The sequence below is a fragment of the Neoarius graeffei genome, chromosome 12 (genome assembly GCF_027579695.1).
Source record: "Neoarius graeffei isolate fNeoGra1 chromosome 12, fNeoGra1.pri, whole genome shotgun sequence".
NCBI classification, from domain to species: domain Eukaryota; kingdom Metazoa; phylum Chordata; class Actinopteri; order Siluriformes; family Ariidae; genus Neoarius; species Neoarius graeffei.
This window is the reverse complement of record NC_083580.1, coordinates 24026206-24047001: the sequence shown is the minus strand read 5'-3', so window position 1 is coordinate 24047001 and position 20796 is coordinate 24026206. Positions and strand designations below refer to the sequence as shown.

The 20796-nt window shown below is 40.4% G+C and overlaps 1 protein-coding gene across 2 annotated transcripts in view; it reads left to right on the top strand.

Moving 5' to 3' along the window:
• The first annotated feature begins 14532 nt into the window (after positions 1–14532).
• The window catches only part of aggf1 (angiogenic factor with G patch and FHA domains 1), a 56258-nt gene continuing 49994 nt past the window's right edge, over positions 14533–20796 (top strand). Inside the window, exons 1-5 of one of the 2 annotated variants that reach the window (XM_060935714.1) lie at positions 14533–14829; positions 15230–15643; positions 15757–15856; positions 18007–18170; positions 20192–20329. In XM_060935714.1, coding sequence (XP_060791697.1) covers positions 15248–15643; positions 15757–15856; positions 18007–18170; positions 20192–20329 — 798 coding nt within the window. In that variant the 5' untranslated portion in view covers positions 14533–14829; positions 15230–15247. Of the gene's footprint in view, positions 14937–15229; positions 15644–15756; positions 15857–18006; positions 18171–20191; positions 20330–20796 lie in introns of both variants that reach the window. The other variant, XM_060935715.1, reaches the window with a different exon arrangement.

Below are 20796 nucleotides of genomic sequence, written 5' to 3'. Positions count from 1 at the left end.
TCTAGATTATCTCATCTCATCTCATCTCATCTCATTATCTCTAGCCGCTTTATCCTTCTACAGGGTCGCAGGCAAGCTGGAGCCTATCCCAGCTGACTACGGGCGAAAGGCGGGGTACACCCTGGACAAGTCGCCAGGTCATCACAGGGCTGACACATAGACACAGACAACCATTCACACTCACATTCACACCTATGGTCAATTTAGAGTCACCAGTTAACCTAACCTGCATGTCTTTGGACTGTGGGGGAAACCGGAGCACCCGGAGGAAACCCACGCGGACACGGGGAGAACATGCAAACTCCACACAGAAAGGCCCTCGCCGGCCCCGGGGCTCGAACCCAGGACCTTCTTGCTGTGAGGCGACAGCGCTAACCACTACACCACCGTGCCGCCCCTAATCTAGATTATATTATATTATATTTTTTTTCATTTCCGTTTCCGGTTGAGAGTACGTCGTGCGCGTTCTGGCTGCCGCTTCTCACCAGAGCTTTTTTTATTTTATTTCTTTTTCTATTATTTTTTTTCTGTGTTTGTGTAGTTTGATGTTTGTTTGAGTGTTTTGTCCGCCGGTTGTGGTGTAGCTCCGGACCCAGTTTTGGGCGTCGGTTCCCTCCAGGCCTTGGTTCGCTGTGGGTGATGCCTGCACTCCCAGCTATGGACTGCAGTGAGCTCATTGCTCATTGTACATCATGGTTGTCCAGCGCTCTGCGCTTTAATGCTTGGCGTGATGTTCCGAGCGATGTTGCTCGGTGGTGTCGCGGCGGCTGTGCAGGCGGTTTGGGACACACCAGCGCTCTGCGTGGCGGCGCTTCTGTGCTCGCTTTGTGGATCCATGGCGTGGTGTTCGAGTGATGCTGCTGATGGCGTCACGGCAGCGATGCTGGAGATGTGGGACTTGTTTTTGTGCGCCTTTTGGTGGGACTGTGGCTGCTACACCACGGGAATTACATCCTGACCCCTACTTGGTGGACTTTTTATTTATTTATTTATTTATTTATTTTATTATCTTTTTTTTTCTTGTCTATAATTGTAAAGCGTCCTTGGGTTTTTTGAAAGGCGCTATATAAATTTAACTTATTATTATTATTATTATTATTATTATTATTAATAAAACGCTGTCTGGCGCGCGAGAGACTACTTAGTAGGGCGACGTCACACAACAGCGTACAGACCCAAATAAGTGTATAGCTTTGATTCATGTGGGGGTTCAATAAACGTACAGACCCAAATAAATGTACAGCTTTGACTCATGTGGGGGTTCAATAAACGTACAGACCCAAATACTGTAAGTGTATAGCTTTGACTCATGTGGGGGTTCAATAAATGTACAGACCCAAATAAGTGTATAGCTTTGACTCATGTGGGGGTTCAATAAAGGTACAGACCCAAATAAGTGTATAGTTTTGACTCATGTGGGGGTTCAATAAACGTGCAGACCCCAATAGCTTTGACTCATGTGGGGGTTCAATAAACGTACAGACCCAAATAAGGGTATAGCTTTGACTCATGTGGGGGTTCAATAAAGGTACAGACCCAAATAAGTGTATAGTTTTGACTCGTGGGGGTTCAATAAACGTACAGACCCAAATAAGTGCGTATAGCTCAGGTTTTTTGTGAAAAAGAATAATCGTACATGTACAATTATTTGGAACACGAGAGTATACACGTAAAAAATTTGATGAAGTTCAAGTTCAAGATTACTTTATTTGTCCCATCAATGGGCAATTTAGTTTACAGCTCAGTCTCCATCAGACAACAATAAATTAAAAATAATTAAGAGAACACAAGACATATACACATACATCCAATATACACACATCCAGTCAAACATCACACCCTACCCTGACAGTGATAGCCAGCATTTAATAAATCAAGTTCTCATTGGTGTACTCTATCCCTACCATCCTATTTAATAATCTAATACTTACAGGGATGAAAGAATTTGAGTACCTATTTGTTTTCGCTCTGACCGAGTAATAGCGCCTCCCAGAGGGCATTAAAGAAAACTGACCACTTAACACATGGTCAGGTTGGCTAATGATACTTCTAGCCTTTTGGACTGCCTGTTTGTTAAACAGAGCGCTCAAACCGTTAAGGTGTGTTCCAATAATCCTTGATGAGGTGTTAACAATACTACTAAGACTGTTTTTGTCTTTGACTGATAAAGTGTTAAACTAACATAAAAAAGAAAACGTTAAAAGACTTTCAATAAAAGACTGATAAAAATTACACAAAATGGTTTTAGAGACACTGAAGGAGTTAAGCTTCCTCAGTAGATGAATTCTCTGCTGTCCTTTTTTAACAATTGTCTCTGCGTTTAAATGAAAGTTCAGGTCACTATCAAATATTGTGCCTAAGTATTTGTAAGAATCAACTATTTCAACTTCCCCCCCATGTATGACACTTGCCTTTGATTCGGCCTTCGCTCTCCTAAAATCTATTATGAGCTCCTTTGTTTTATCTACGTTCAAGTCTAGAAAGTTATCGTCGCACCACTTCACAAATGATGTCAGTGCTGGCCCATGAGTGGAATATGGACCTTGGAACAGGGATAGCAGTGCAGTGTCATCTGAAAACTTAACTAGACAGGGACACTCTAACGAGTGCAAACCCCGCCTGCACAGCCATCACTAGGGGTTAACAATCAGTGACAAACCTTGACAATGACCTTAACCTTAGGCCTTTTACTTTGTTCACAAGTTTTAGGTCATTAATACATTTGGCGAAAATTTCGAAGTTCTGCCATGACCTTGACCTTTGACCTTTGACCTCCAAAATTTAATGGTTTCCTTCCTGGGTGATTGGCAACACATGTACAAAATTTGGTCCAAATCAATCCATTGGTTCTTGAGATATCTTGCAGACACACAGACAGATACACACACACACAGACTGACGCAGGTGAAAATAATAACCCCTCCGACTACTGTCGGCGGGGTTAACCAGGTAGCTTCCTTGCTGGGAAGACCTACAGCTGTCTGTATATAGAATAAATAGCAGGGGAGAGAGTACACATCCTTGTGGCGAGCCAGTATTTGAAGTGATTGATTGAGACAAATGACCATTTACTAAGACTCTCTGACTTCTATCTATTAAGAAATTTAAAATCAAAAGCAGTAATTGATTTGGTAATTGAAAGTCATTTTTCAGTCTCTCAATCAAAATATGCGGCTGCATTTTATTGAAAGCAGAAGAAAAATCTGCAAATAAAAGCCTGGCATGGGAGCCAGGTTTCTCCAAGTGTTTATATATTTTATCTAAAATAAAAAGTTTTGCATCATCCACACTTCTGCCTGTTTGATATGCAAACTGTAGTGGATCCAGCTTCCCAGTGACCAAGGACAAAATTTCATTTTTGAGGATTTTTTTCAAAATTCTTCATCACCAAGGATGTAAGAGCTACAGGTCTAAAGTCTTTCAGCTCCTTACGTTTATTTAATTTAGCTAATGGTATTATAGTGGAGCTCTTCCATATTTGGGGAATCAGCCCTTTTCTTGCACACATATTGAAGAGGGAGGTGAAAACTCCACTTAGTTGTTCTGCACAATAACGTAGTGTGCGTCCGCAAACAGCATCAGGACCAGCATCTTTCCTAATATTGACCTTCTTAAACAGGGTTGTTACTTGCTCCTGAGATATTATTAGGTCATGATTAGGAACCAGAGTGTTTCTCCACATAGAAATATTGTTACCAAAGTCATCGGATTCGAAACGTGAGTAAAATAAATTAAAAGCATTTGGAAGATCACATGACTCAACACCTTGGATAGTAATAGTCCTTCTGCCGTATTCGGCTTGTTGGTTTAATGATGCCATTGACTTTATTCCTCGCCAGGCTCCCTCCCCTGTATTGCTCTTCTACTTTTCTTCTATATTTCATTTTAGCTTTCCTAATCTCATTTTTTACTTCTTTGCACACCGCTTTAATCTCCCAAATGTCACCAGTATAGAAAGTCCTCTTTTTCTTGTTAATGACAGATTTTAGTTCTTTCGTCATCCATGGTTTGTTGTTCGGAAAAGTGACGGTAGTCTTAGTTGGGATGACCATATCCACACAAAATGTGATATATGATGATACCGTGTCTGCAAGTTCATCAGTGTTCTCAGACCCTTCCTGAAAGCACTCCCAGTCCGTACACTCAAAACATGCTTGAAGTGAAGAGATACTATCCTCTGACCAGAGTTTCACAGTTCTCTCATTGTGTTCTAGGCGTCTGAAAGAAGGTTTGTACACTGGCATGAGGTAAATACTGTTATGATAGGAAGCTCCCAAGGAAGGCATAGGTATGGAGCAGGGGCGTGTTTAGCCTATTTTTGGGGGTGCTCAAGCACCCCCCAAAACGAGCTCAGCACCCCCTAGCTCAGCACCCTCAAAAACACTGCTTTTGGACGTAATTTTCAGAAATAAGTGCCCTTGCGCACTGCGCAATGAATGTGTGCGCGGGCGTGTGTATGTTCTTGAATTCACCTGTTACGTGATAGTTCTATGAGCAGTAAAATCCCTCTCCTCCTTGCGTCCCCTCTGATTGGGTTGCCTGTCCGCGCGAGTGCTTGCTACGACATGGTGGTTTTTTTAACTGGATTCCACGCCGATGAGGAACTCGAAGTAGCACCTGAGTATTACTGGCATAGCGAGATGTGAAGGTACGGACTGGAGTTACAATTGTTAAACACAACACAATAATATGCATAATGCAATATTGATGTTCCCTGGTCTATGAACAGAATGATAAAAACGACATTTATCATCCATATCGAGATACTTTTGTGCAGAGCTGTACAAGTGCTACGGTGCTAGACCACCGTGTGTTAGTCAATTTTATTTACTGTAACATAGCGTTTACGTTTGCTTATCATTTATATATTTATATTTATATATTTATCATAAATAACATCATAATAATTAGCAAATTAATCAAAACAGACACTGAAACGTACATGCACGAAGCAAACAATTAAACAAATGACTATCAAAAGAACACGACCAAAATATAACAAATATAACAAAAAATATAAACTAATGTAAACTAATGTAAAATCATAATAATACACACTATTATTACACAATACACAATAACACATTAATTAACAATTACCACTGTTCAAAATGAATAGCTCCAACATTACAAATGCAGTAGTAGGTCTTGTTTAGTTAAAAATATAACGTAAATATTTGTCAGTGGTTGTAAATGTGTAGATATCATAGTTTATTGGGTCAGCTTCTGTTAAAACATTGCATAAGTCTAGTCTTGTCTAGTCTAGTCTTCTTGTCTAGTTAAGTCTAGTCTAAATGTGGAATAAATGTGGAAACACTGTCGTTCAAGCCAGGTGCCTCTGTCAGCTCTGGGGGCTAAGCACCCCCAAAGATCAGATGCTAGAATCGCCCCTGGTATGGAGCTCTAAGCACCGTCCACTGACCCATAGCACAGATCAATCAAGGTCATTTTCTGCGTTGTAGTACAAGTAACATATTGATCATAAGTTCTCATAGTCTTACTCAAATCACAGTGGTTAAAATCTCCCAAAATAAATTTAGGTGCATCGGGGCAAATTTCGTCCAGTTTATGTGTAGTGTCTGCAATCAGCTGAGCAGCAGCGGCTGCATTTGCGCGCGGGTGAATGTATACCAGTGTATAAAAAAGTTGTTGAAACTCACGCGGAAGGTAGAAGGGGCGTAGTGAGATGGACAGTAATTCTATGTCGGCGGTGCATATTTTTTCCCTGATCGTAATAGTATTGCAATACCGCTCGTTGATGTAAAAACACACCCCTCCTCCTCTGTTTTTTCCTGTTGCCTCCGGTGACCTGTCGAGCCGAATTGGGCTTCCAAACCCAGTTATTGACAGATCCTCGTCCCGATCTAGGTCGGTGAGCCATGATTCCGTAAAAGCAAGTAAACACGACCAGGGCCGTAACCAGGATTTTTCAAATACCGAGGTCAAACATTGCGATACAAAAAAAAAACAACAAAAAAAACGTCCTAATATGGTGACTTTTCATACATTTTGGAAACGAGTCAAAATCACCCAACAAGGAGATGAACATGTAGGTGAACATGTTTATTTTAACAATTTCAAAACTGCACGATCACAACAATATGCAGCATCCTCAAATGGAGAGTTACCGTAGCCAGCACGGGCGCAGATAGAGGGGGGGACGGGGGGGATTCGTCCCACCCAGATTTAAATTCACCTCGTTCGGTCCCCCCCACTTATAGGGAGGAAAAAACGTCTATGCTGTCTTTCTTTGCATAAGGCAAACCTCACGGAAAAATCAAAAGACTAATTACCATTCGGTTTATTGAGGTGCACAGCAGTGATTGCATCGTTTTTTCAAAAAAAAAAAAAAAAAAACAACGACTGTAAGTAAACTGTGCCTTACTTTATCATATCACCTTGCAATTTTTTGATAGTCTGTTCAAAGTAATGTCGTAGTGAAAGTAAAATCATACGGAGTAGAGATGCCTTTCTGGTAGCCTCCTTCTTTCGGTGGCAGCCTGTAGATACAGTGCTCAGAAGGCAGTTTTAATGTTTAATCTGGCGTTCCCTGCCATAATTTCAGCGAGCATATTGTTTCATAAGGAAACTTTGCGAAGAGTTGTTGACTGACTGCCGCTCACGCAACACACAGGCATAGTTAGAAAGTCAGGATGCACTGGTTTACACTTTACACACACGTAGCCCAGCCTCTCGCTATGGTTAACAGTTGGAACTTAGCGGTTTTAAAACTAGTTTTGCAGTTTTGCAATTTCTGTGCATGATGATAATGTGTAAACTTTGGATTTCCATAGGCTATGTTAAAATGTTATCATTGTCCTGGCCTGCAGGTAGTTCCTGGTGATGGCAGTGAGGGAGGTGAAATAACATGTATACACACTACCGTTCAAAAGTTTGGGGTCACCCAGACAATTTTGTGTTTTCCATGAAAAGTCACACTTTTATTTCCCACCATAAGTTGTAAAATGAATAGAAAATATAGTCAAGACATTTTTCTGGCCATTTTGAGCATTTAATCGACCCCACAAATGTGATGCTCCAGAAACTCAATCTGCTCAAAGGAAGGTCAGTTTTATAGCTTCTCTAAAGAGCTCAACTGTTTTCAGCCGTGCTAACATGATTGTACAAGGGTTTTCTAATCATCCATTAGCCTTCTGAGGCAATGAGCAAACACATTGTACCATTAGAACACTGGAGTGAGAGTTGCTGGAAATGGGCCTCTATACACCTATGGAGATATTGCACCAAAAACCACACATTTGCAGCTAGAATAGTCATTTACCACATTAGCAATGTATAGAGTTGATTTCTGATTAGTTTAAAGTGATCTTCATTGAAAAGAACAGTGCTTTTCTTTCAAAAATAAGGACATTTCAAAGTGACCCCAAACTTTTTGAACGGTTTTGTGTATATATATATATATATATATATATATATATATATATACACACACACACACACATATATATATATATATACACAAAATGGAATCATTTGCTGACAGCTCAGTCCCCCCCAGTTCAAAAATCCTATCTGCGCCCCTGGTAGCCAGGGGTGTTTTTTTCCCCACTCAGCACTATATCTCAGAAGCCTTTTCCCAAATTGACGCTGGGGGTATTTATACTGGTCCCTACTCCATCTACCCTGAAGAATGTTCTTTTTCTCCTCATCTGTGTAGGAACTTTTGTTTTTATAGCTTGCCGGATCATGGATGGACAAACTTGTACTTGGAGTTTCTTGATCTTCACCTGTTATTTCCCTATCTTTATCTCCTGATTCTGTTATCTCTTCCTCTCATGACTCAGTTCTTCCCTTTTCTTCCTCTACTGGCTCTGCTCTTCCCTTCTCTTCCTCTCCTGACTCTCTCTTCAACTCGCTGATCCTCACCCTCTCCAATGTCCTCTATTTGATTTTAAAACATTATTATTATTATTATTATTATTATTATTATTATCATCTATTATTATCATCTATTATTATCATCATTATTACTACTATTATTATTATTGGTGATCGGAGGAGGAGCTGTGAACGCGGCTGGGCTGTTCATGATTGACAGAAAGCAGTCAGAGGTGGTACATCATGTTGTAAATAAAATGTGAACATAAGTTTGCTACCCGTTTTCATTTCCGTTCGAAAATACAACCAATGATCAAAACAATAGTGTCTTGGGTTCACGTTAGCCTATAGTCTGGTAAGTTAGCAAAATAGCTCAAGTCTCGTCAGTACCCAATAACTTCATAAACAACAGGTCACGACTGTCCAGCCTTTTCTGATCTGAAACGCACCAAATCAAATCGAGACGAGAGACAGAATAAAAGAGTTTGTGCCGCCTGGAAAACGAAAACCCTATCTATAAGTGGCTTCGACTGTTGTTGCTTGAAATGCTAATTAAAATTGCACTGTTAATGATCATAAGCATTCCGGCACATAACTGTCAGTGACTGGCAAAATTAACTCACCTTCTTCCCTCTTTCTTTTTCTCTCACTTGTTGACTTTCCAAAGCTGAGTTTGGTTTGTTTTAGTGTAGTAGACTTCTTCGTCTTATGTCAATTTTCAGAGCACGACAAACTGCCTGCGGAGTCGGACCTTGATGAGAACACTTCTCAGCTCTTGTATATCCCGTGGTGCTTAGCTGACTATCGCGAGGCTGCCTAATATGAAATGTTTCCAATGTCGGATATTTCAGCTTCGTTTAAAAATGATTATGTGGACTTTATTTTTAGACAAACAAATGAGAACAGCGGGATGCAAGCTGAATTTAGAATTTTCCACCGATCAAAGTCAGAACGATTTTCATCATATATTAATTTCACATTTCTGAGTGAAAAAAAAAATACCGTGGGAAAAAAATGCCGAGGACATGACCTCGGTGTCCTCAATGGTAGTTACGGCCCTGAACACGACTCCCTGATCTCCGCTCTAGTCTTAGTCCATAATTCCAATTCGTCAATCTTGTTACGGATGGATTGCACATTTGATAGCAATACAGAGGGGAGCGGTGGTAGCTTGCGGCGATTATCCAGCCGAAAAGTTTTCAATCTCCGGCGTAAGCCACCTCTCTTCCCCCTCTTCCGAGGTTTCAAGGCCGGTGCACACCGCAGCGCCCTCGGGATAGTAGCAGGGATAACCCCGGCTGTTGAAGTCCGCAGCGAGAGGACAAACTCCCTGCTGTATGTTGCTCTCCCGGTAATTCCAAGTCCACCTGCTTCCCAACAGGTAGGCCTAGGAGCCCCCAGTAGCAACGATACCAAGAGGAAGATCACTTGGAGTTCCAAGAAAGTTCCAATAATATGCATGGCTAAAAATCACTGACAGAATACATTCATACTCGAAAACAAAATTTTAAGAAGTCAATTTAAACAGCTACAACATTAAAAGATAGAGACGCAGGCTGCAGGGTCGCACGCTAAGGAGCGCCCCGGAAGTTATTGAAGTACATGTAAAAGATGTAATAAACTTAGCAGTGATTGTTTGCAACACCAGTGAAAGCACATGTACACTGTATGCAGATGCAGGACAGAGGAGGGTGAGTGACCTGAGTCACCACTGTGGCCTAATTAATTAGGGAATATCCGAATAGGGATGTACCATTTTAGGTTTAGGGAAGGGGACAATGGGTTATGGCTATTATAGTACACTATAAAACTTATTCATAATGCATTTATTATATAGGCTCATGCACAGGTTTTAGAGGGGTCTTTTTGGGACCCACCCTGGTCTTTTAAAATACATCTTCTGAGGGGGCTTGTTTAGCTTTTGGAAGGGTCAAGCCCCCCCATTTCTCACACTGCCTGGGTATGTTTAAATAGTTGTAAATAGAGTAGAACCTTCAGCTTTGGTCCCTACCACTTGTCAAATCAAATTTGTACCCCTGAGCACTCCTTCAGCAGAAACAATACTAATTCATCTGTCCTATACAGTAACAGCCTTGCATTTGCTACTGTCTACTCACGCTCAATATGACACCAGTACCGCCAAGATTCATCATAGTGTTAGTAAACAGCACCACCTTATGATTTAACTCAAACAAGCCACTGGAACTGTATACTACACTTATGCTCCTTTTCCACCAAAGCAGTTCCAGGGCTGGTTCGGGGCCAGTGCTTAGTTTGGAACCGGGTTTTCTGTTTCCACTGACAAAGAACTGGCTCTGGGGCCAGAAAAACCGGTTCCAGGCTAGCACCAACTCCTTGCTGAGCCAGAGGAAAGAACCGCTTACATCAGCAGGGGGTCGGAGTTGTTAAGACCAACAACAAAAACAAGACCGCGAAAGATCGCCATTTTTAAACTTCGACAGCGCATTGATACCTTCACTCCTGTTTTTTTTTCTCTCCCCCGCCCCCCCAACTTCCGTCAATACAACCAACGTGACCACCAAGACAAGTAGCCTGCGCTCCTTGGAACACAGTCTAGTCAGGGAGGCGGGGGAGAGGGGGAAAACAGGAGTGAAGGTATCAATGCGCTGTCGAAGCACGCAGAAGGTGTTAGTACGCCTGTCATTATAGTGCGGACTTTCCATAGCATAGAAAATCGCCACGTTTCAATTTGTGTAACTGAACTTTGTCTCATGTCACTGGTCATATAAACCTATGTAAACAGGAAAAACGTGGAAGAGTTTGGTCGCATCTAACTACAGCTCCAAAAAATACCATTGGCCATGCTGAGCCTAGCTACATTGCTTACAGGAGTAACAGCGCGTCTGACTGACTGGGAGGTCGCACAAAGCTCGGAGAGGTACGGATCAGCTCGTCTCAATTCAGAGAAGAACATATTTCATTATGGAAGTACGGTGGACTGTTCCTTTAAAGTGCATATCACGGGTAAATTCAGGAGCAAGAGCAATGTAATTCTCCTATTTTATATTAAACTTTGGTCAAATATCTGTCACATTTTGCATTTTGTGCAATTTTTTTACCTTGCGCAGTACCAGAAAAATTCAGTTGAAATCAAGCCATTTGAGGCGAATTTTGTCCGCCTCTGAAAAAACTTGGTATTTGGATTTCCCGACAAACACTGATTTTCGTGACGTCGTGTGCGGGACGCCTCCCTCTGAATCCTACGTCAGCGCTGGTTTGTTTATGAGAAAACGACCTGGTGGTTTTCTGCAAATTTCTTCAATGTTATCACGTAATTATTAAAATGTTTAACAGATGTATCATAGGAGGGTGTAGCAACACCAATCTTGATGGGATTATACTCATTGTTTTCCAAAAGACCGGACAATGAAAGAGAAATGGGAGCGCTTCGTGCAAGGAACCCGGAAGCTGAGGACCAAAGCAGAGCCGAGAAAAAGACCAAGAAAATCGGCGATTCACAAGTTGACTGTTGCCAGGGTAAGAAATAATTCTGACATCTCATTATATTCTTCATCCAAAGGTGAAGTAACATTGCGCTCAGGTGATAATTCCACATTTCAATGCAAAATCACCAGCTGCTAAACTTGGTCTACACAGACTGTACACTGAATCCATACAAGCTTGCACAGCCTGCTGGCGCTTCCGCAGGTAATGTCACGAATCTGGCTCCAGACTCCCTTGGGATTTTTCCAGACGCGTTTTGTTATTTTATATTTTTCTGCTGTAGACAGATGGCCTTGTGCAAAATTACCCTTCTGGATGAGTGTGTAAAGGGACATTCTTTCATATAAAAAAACCCCTGAAATTGGTCCAGGATATGCACTTTAACCCCAGTGAAAGTCTTTGGGATGTGCTGGAGAAGACTTTGACTCTCTCATTGTCAATACAAGGTCTCAGTGAAAAACGAATGCAACTCTGGATGGAATTAAGCAGGGGTTAAATTGGGATTGGTTATGTGGGGGGGCTCTGCCTCGTACCCGCCCCTGCCCCCGCCGCCCTGCCCCAATATACTTTTTGGAAAATAACCCTCTAATTTGATAACCATATCATATTGCACAGAGATGTACACCTTATCTGTGTGTTGTAGGCCTATGTGTGTCTTGTAGTGCCCCCCTGCACATTATGGCAGTTTGAATGTAGATTGGTTGGCCAGTGTAACAGATTGTACAGGTTGTTGTACATTGGTTTGAAGGAAATGATTAGTGGGGGGTCTGGGGGTCCTCCCCCAGAAGTTTTTTATTATCATACATGTTATTTGCTGAATTCTGGTGCATTTTAATAAGTTGTTAGCTGACTTTACAGAGGTAGGTTGAGCAATATCATGTTAAATCTTGTCACATGCCTACAGGTGAAAAATGTGAAGGAGAAATGTTCAGTGAGAAAATTTGAAGGCTTGCACAATCTTAAACCAAAACAGTTGATTTATTTTGGAGGATAAATGTTAAATATGCCAAAACACTGTCAGTCAAATTGTCAATCAAATATATTCATGCAGTGAATGCAACCAAATACAAACAACACTATAACATTGGAAGCATTTATTATTATTGTTATTATTATGTATTCAATTATTTATTTGGCATGTGGTGCTTTTTGTATTGTCTAGACAATACAAAAAGCACCACATGCCAAATAAATAATTGAATACATAATAACAGACAGTTCGTTCAAGCACCTCTGATGGATTAGGATCGTATGCAGGTAAAAGGGGAGACGGTGTACGGAGAAAATTATAAACAAGTCACAACGCTGAAACACAAGCCCAAAAACCCGCAAACCACGACTTCTGATTTTTTTGTTAAAGCGAGCTCACAAAAAAAGAAACCCTAAAGTCGCTTATAAAAAGTGGAATTGGCAACCCACGCAGTGTTCCAGAAACCAGAACCTCTAATCGCAAGTTCTGTTCTGAATAGCTTTGACAGGTCGTCTTGTTATCAGGAGAACTATGATCTATCTCATAAAAGTCATGGGTTTATTGATTAATAAAACGATATTTAATTATTCAGAACTGAAAATCGTGAAAAGGGTTTGTTGCTTTTGATGTGTGCGTGATCATATGCCATCCGCTCCGAGCTTATATGCCGGGGCTCAGCCCCGGACAGCCCCGGCCCAATTTAACCCCTGGAATTAAGTATTGTGACGTTGCATAAGGTTGTTGAAACAATGCTACAGAGAATGCGAGCCATGATCAAACTTAAAGGTGGTCCAACAAAATAAAATACGGGTTGTTTTACAATCAGAGTATGCAAGCTAAAAATCACATTTAACACTTATTATCTTCAATATCAAAAGGCTTGACTAAATAAACTTGGTTGTTTATTGTAGCCCTGTGATAGCTCTATTTACCATGCAAAAAAAAATTTGGTGATAACGCTATTTTTGGTGAATGTATGGCAATATATGTCATATTTAGCAAAATTACTCGTGTCATTTAGAAAAAGTGCTTTTTTGACCACAGGTAGCTCCAAAAGGGATGCACTTAAATCATTCTTTATACCATAAAACAAATATTTGGTTCCATATCATTGGAAACATAGTTAAGTTTTAATGTTGAATGCCAGTAAGTTTTCAGACTATTTTGACCAAATTAGTATGTAATTGTGTCAAAAAATGTCCTCTCCGAGACAGCTAATTTTTCAATATAAAATAACATATCTAAAATGATTATTTTCATCCTAAAATGTGGTCAGGATATTGGGACATAAATATTAGAGACAACTAACACAAAGCTTACAGCCTTATATTTAAAAGCACTATGGAAGTAGTGGATTCTGAATTGTCAAAAAAAAAAAAAAAGTCCTCTCCGAGAATCACTTCATTTGTTTTTCCCAGCCCTGCTTAAAGCTACACTTAATCTTCTTTATCTTATAACAGATTACACAAAACTACCATACACATACACTACCGTTCAAAAGTTTGGGGTCACTTTGAAATTTCCTTATTTTTGAAAGAAAAGCACTGTTCTTTTCAATGAAGATCACTTTAAACTAATCAGAAATACACTCTATACATTGCTAATGTGGTAAATGACTATTCTAGCTGCAAATGTCTGGTTTTTGGTGCAACATCTCCATAGGTGTATAGAGGCCCATTTCCAGCAACTCTCACTCCAGTGTTCTAATGGTACAATGTGTTTGCTCATTGCCTCAGAAGGCTAATGGATGATTAGAAAACCCTTGTACAATCATGTTAGCACGGCTGAAAACAGTTTAGCTCTTTAGAGAAGCTATAAAACTGACCTTCCTTTGAGCAGATTAAGTTTCTGGAGCATCACATTTGTGGGGCCGATTAAATGCTCAAAATGGCCAGAAAAATGTCTTGACTGTATTTTCTATTCATTTTACAACTTATGGTGGTAAATAAAAGTATGACTTTTCATGGAAAACACAAAATTGTCTTTTGAACGGTAGTGTATGTCAAAAAATGACCTGAAATCTGTTCTTTAACTTGTCCTTCACTTAAAAACTGGTACAAGAACCAGTTTGAATCAATTTGAATTTTGGACCCCTGTGACACAAACTTTGTACCCTGATTGTAAAACAACCCATACAGTATTACATACAGTATGACTTTTTTGGCCGGGTAGTGTACAATTACGGACAATAGGTGGCAGTACTGCGCGCAAAGGGTAAACGTTGCAATGAGACCCAAAGAAGAAGAAGACGCGTACATTTGTTTAGCTGAAAATGGCGGCATTTATCGACATGGAATATAAATACATCAAGTTTCCTCATTGTTACTCATTTTATCATTAGCCAAAATTATATTTGAGTGAGATTCGTAGGCAAATGAATCATAAGACATTTATTATTGGTTTACAAAGCAATCGAAAAGATGAAGCGACTATAAATTTGGGTGAAACTAGCTGAAAGGGTGTGTTTATCTAGCCGAGAGCCTTCTGTCAAATTGGGCATGTAGTACACTACATACTGCGTAGACGCTATTAAGACAGATAGCACTGCTGTACAGGTAACGTTAACCCCAGCTCAGCTACTGTACTGTGTGATTCAGTTACCGAAGTAGATATTATATTAGTAGATATTCTATTCAAGCTATTTTGACTTGAGAGAAACAAGGTGAGATAAATGTGTCTGTAATTATGAAACTAAAAAGTGACTCCATCTCTTCTACACACTCACCTGCTATAAGGAAGAGCCCCATGCTAGGAAGAACTTTTTGTGTTTATTTCCATAAAATATTTATATTACTAATGTTTAAAATAAGCAATTAATATTTTATGAAACTAATGCTGCTAATAATGTAATAACAAAAGGACATGGCCGAGGTGAACAGGAGAGCTGTTGCTAAGTAATGAAAAAAAAAGAGGAGTTTTAAAGCAACCAAAATTTACTCCTCTATTCAATGCTAGTTTCAGAGAGTCTGGAGCATGGAGAAGGAAACAGATGACACTCTGCAAATGGAAGAAAAATCAGTTTCTCTGGAGGATAAGTGCAAGTCGGAACCAGCAGTTTTCCAGGAAGATGAGATTCCTGTCCTGCAGATGGAAGAAGCGTCCAAGTTTGAGGGGACAAGCCTGAAAGAGGATGATGGCTCGAACCCCGAGTCAGCCGTTTTGCAGGAAATTTGTTTGGAGTCAGAGGTTGCAAGTCAGAAGATGGAGAGTAGTGGGTCAGAGGTATCAGATCTGCAGATGGAGATGAGGAGCCTGCAGCAGGAGCTGGGGAAATGTCAGATTGAACTGAAGAGAGTGCAGAAGCAGCTGGATCAAAGTCTGAGGCTTCAGAGGAGCACAGAGAGCTTCAACCATGATCTAAGACAGCAGGTAACACGCATGCTTCATTGAGTTGTCCATACACTGAAATGACTACTGTCATAAGTAGGTGTTTTACACTCCGATTATACATTGTGTTCTGTCTGTGCCTGTGTGTGATGCAGGTTGAGGAGCTGAGCGCCGAGCTTCATGAGCGGAAGAAGAAAGAGAAAAGCCGAGTGGAAGCGGAGACTCAGACTGAGGAATACATCCAGGTTGAGACAGGTGCTCTCACACACACAGATTCTAACTTTAGGACTGTTCTCAAGCCAGCAGTGACATTTAGTGCTTTTCTACCGGAGAGTACAACATGGCCTTTGGTCCCCGTGCTGAATTAAGTTACTCTTTTTTGTCTATATATCAGAGACGGGAGTGTTTTCATAGTCATAACATAGAAATTCCATGTGTACTATGTACACCTCATTGCAATACAAACTTATTGTTTTGGTTATAACAGCCTGTTGTAGGGTGCATGGTTGTGCGAGTTGCGCCTGATCATTAGTGTGTCATTACATGATCATAGTATGTACATAGGCTATACCTATTCTAGGAACTCCATAACTAAAGTAATATCCACATGTTAATTTTCTGACACATTCTTTTAAATGTCATCTGTATTTAATTGTTCTGCATTTTAAACTGCCAGTACTTGGTCATGTTGGTTTCATCAGGAGACAATAGAAAAGAGTGGGGAAAACCTCTCTTCCCACAGTATCTAATGGAATCTTGACTGATTTACATGTTCAAATGGGAGATATGTTACTGGGGAGTTATTTCTACTAATCATTTTACATTACATTATAGGCATTTAGCAGACGCTCTTATCCAGAGCGACGTACAACATACCCATACCATACTAACATACTGGGGAGCAGTTAGAGGTTAGGTGCCTTGCTCAAGGGCCCTTCAGCCATTCCTGTTGGTCCAGGGAATTGAACCGGCGACCTTTTGGTCCCAAAGATGCTTCTCTAACCGTTAGGCCATGGCTTCCCCATTTCGAGGACTTTCACTGGCGTCACCGATTTTTGTTTATCACGCAGTATCCGCCAAATTGCCAGGCAAACAAATAACCATGGCCACAACAGGTAATGAAAAAAATCGAGAGGACTGCAGTCAGTACAATTTCTCTGAAGCGATAACCAATTTAGATTATACCAGCAGATTGCGCTACATCGAAAAGTTGAAACATACAGGCATCACAGAATCCATATAGTTTACCCACCAACATTTTTATTCCACTTGAAAAGTGTGTGGCAAACCAGCTACCGGATTTGCGATACTTCAACATCCTGAACTATTTAGTGTTTGGACTTCTAAGTACACCAGAGATGCTAAAGGCATATGAAAATACAGATGCCTACCGATATTTCAAGACGGGAAATTCCCAATAAAGAAAAATACCTTATTATGACAAAGGTAAGCTCAAACATGGACTTCTAATAGTAATAAAAAAGCCAGGGCCTAGATCTAGCATTTTTATATGGTATTTAGCTGCGTCTACATTATCAGTACATAACAAACATGCTGCTAGTCTAGCCAAGCATCAGGGCTGATAAAATATATTGTGTCCAAAGCCCACATCTACATTTTAACATTCATACATTTGCCTTTTTTTTTGTAGTGCAGTAGAGCTGCTACGTGTGACGCTTGTATATGTACCAGTAGACTGTACTGAGTAGTACCAGACTATGCAGCCTGTTAAAAACAGCACAGAGCTTTCATACTAACCTGATGTAAAATGTTCTCCACACACAGGAATGCTTTGCTGGTGTCCAATCTTCCTGTTTAACTTCCTATTTTTTGTGTCTGTCTTTGTTTGCCGGGAAGCGGTGAAAAGTGAGAAAAGGCTCATCTCCACGTCTGTTATTACATCCAAAAGAACTGCAGGTCTCTGGCATTGTTCTTTTGGATGAAATTTAAAGTTTCTGTAGATGTTTGCTTACAGTCACTCATGTACATTTGTGCCGGTCGTTGTCAAACACAAAGCTTGCCCGGCAGCATGGCCGCATGAACAAATCCGCTGTTGAGATGATGTCATGTGAAAGTCCTCCATAGGAAGGAAAATGACAGTCTTTTCAGACTTGTGCATGTAAAGTGTGTAAAAATTCCCTCTCTAAATTACTAACATGACAGATTTGGGTGTTACTAAAATCCCAGAAATACTCCAATAATAATGACACATCCTCACTGTCATACTAGTCCAAGCCAAATAAGGCTTTATATTATGAGTGTTTTTGTTCTTGGCCATGTTAACTTTTTATAATGACTAAATGAGCAGTGTGAGAGCTCAACAAACTGATTCAAATTCTGTCTACACAGGTGTACTTGGTCAATAAATCATGATTGTGCTAACTGTTGTTTTTTTTTTTTTTTAGATTACAGTTATTACTATAGTGGATACTATCAGGCTGCTGCAGAACCCATGATGAACACTGCTACAGAAATTCAGGAGACCGCTGATATGTATCCGGTTACATCAGATACAGCAGCAGCCAGTCTCGAGCAGTCAGACGATGTGACCAACATGGCTGAGACAGAGGTAACAGCAGTGTATGTGCTATTATAATGAGTGATTACGCAGTGATACTCTTACACACGCTTCTTCAGCTACTTGACATTTATGCTGGTCACCATCTGCATGTGCAGAATTTTATTTTTTTTTCTGAAAATATAGTACAGCATGTAAAGTAGTAAAGCACTGTATGGTAAAAACAAACATAGTGTCTTGCAAAAGTATTCATCCCCCTTGGTGTTTGTCCTTTTTTTGTTGCATTACAAGCTGGAATTAAAATGGATTTTTGGGGGGTTAGCACCATTTGATTTACACAGCATGCCTACCACTTTAAAGGTGAAAATTGTTGTTTTACTGTGACACAAACAATAATTAAGTTGAAAAAACAGAAATCTGGAGTGTGCACAGGTATTCTCCCCCCCCCCCCCAAAAAAAAAAGTTAATACTTTGTAGAGCCACCTTTTGCTGCAACTACAGCTGCAAGTCTCTTGGGGTATGTCTCTATTAGCTTAGCACATCTGTTGGTGTACAGCAATCTTCAAATTATGCCACAGATTCTCAATTGGATTGAGGTCTGGGCTTTGACTAGGCCATTCCAAGACATTTAAATGTTTCCCTTTAAACCGCTCCAGTGTAGCTTTAGCAGTATGTTTAGAGTCATTGTCCTGCTGGAAATGAACCTTCATCCCATTCTCAAACCTCTGGCTGACTCAAACAGGTTTTCCTTTAGAATTGCCCTGTATTTAGTGCCATTCATCTTTCCTTCAGTCCTGACCAGCTTTCCTGTCCGTGCAGATGAAAAACATCCCCACAGCATGATTCTGCTACCACCATGCTTCACTGTAGAAATGGTGTTCTCAGGGTGTTGGAAAGTGTTGGGTTTGCACCACATGTGGTGTTTCCCATGATGGCCAAAAATATCAGTTTTAGTCTCATTTGACCAGAGAATGTTCTTCCATGTGTTTGGGGAGTCTGCCACATGCTGTTGGGCAAACTCCAAACGAGTTTTCTTAAGCAATGGCTTTTTTCTGGCCACTCTTCCATAAAGCCCCGCTCTGTGGAGTGTACGGCTTAAAGTGGTCCTATGGACAGATACTCCCATCTCCGCTGTGGATCTTTGCAGCTCTTTCAGTGTTATCTTTGGTGTCTTTGTCGCATCTCTGATTAATGCCCTCCTTGCCCGGTCTGTGAGTTTTCGTGGGCGTCCTTCTCTTGTCAGGTTTGTAGTGGTGCCATATTCTTTCTATTTTGCTATAATGGATTTAATGGTGCTCCATGGGTTATTGAAAGTTTGGGATATTTTTATAATCCAACCCTGATCTATACTTCTCCACAACTTTGTCTCTGACCTGCTTGGAGGCTCCTTGGTTTTCATGTTGCTTGCTTAGTAGTGTTGCAGAGTCAGGGTCCTTCCAGAACAGGTTGATTTATACAGACATCATGTGACAGATCATGTGACACTTTGATTGCACACAGGTGGATCTTAATCAACTAATTATGTGACTTATGAAGTGAATTGGTTGGACCAGTTCTTATTTAGGGGTTTCATACGAAAGGGGGTGAATACCTATGCACGCTCCAGATTTCTGTTTTTTCATCTTAATTATTGTTTGTCACAATAAAACAACAATTTGCACCTTTAAAGTTGTATGCATGTTGTGTAAATCAAATGGTGCCAACCCTCCAAAAATCCATTTTAATTCCATCTTGTAGTGCGACAAAACAGAACAAACACCAAGGGGGATGAATACTTTTGCAAGACATCAGTATCAGTACAGGATGATGCATATAAAATGCACAGCAAAGGACATAATTATCTTTTCCACAAGTTGGTCTGTCCTTTGAGCACTAGTCTGTTAGAGCAGATACAATTTTGTACCTCCAGTATATTAACAGTAAAAGTCAGAACAAGGCAGTTGTTTCCAACACTTTGAATTCTAAGTAAGTAAAAAAAATATAGGGCCTATCTAAAAGGTAAGACTTTACAAGTACAGTAATGCGCTCTCTCTCTCTCTTTGTGTGTGTGTGTTTGTGTGTGTGTGAGAGAGGTTGTTGACAGCAGCAGCTCATCCATAGCGGCAATGTTGAGAGCTACAGCAGAAGAGGCCGTCACTCAGACAGGCTTTGTTTTTGATGAGAGCTCAGGAATGTACTATGACCATTCCACTGGCTTCTACTACGACTCGGTATGCTGCCCTCATACAGCCCTGACAATCCCACCCTGTATATCTGGATCTTCTCTTAAATATGCTTCACTGTACTTGTGAAATTATGGCATTTTTTTTACCTGTAGTGTAAGAATATAAACAGAAGGTTTCTTGTAAACAGGTGTGACTTTGCAGTATTTCCTCAACAGTATAACTACAGTTGTGGCCAAAGATTTACATACAGTGCTCAGCATAAATGAGTACACCCCCTTTGAAAAGTAACATTTTAAGCAATATCTCAATGAACACAAACAATTTCCAAAATGTTGACAAGACAAAGTTTAATATAACATCTGTTTAACTTATACCGTGAAAGTAAGGTTAATAATATAACTTAGATTATACATTTTTCAGTTTTACTCAAATTAGGGTGGTGCAAAAATGAGTACACCCCACAACAAAAACTACTACATCTAGTACTTTGTATGGCCTCCATGATTTTTTAA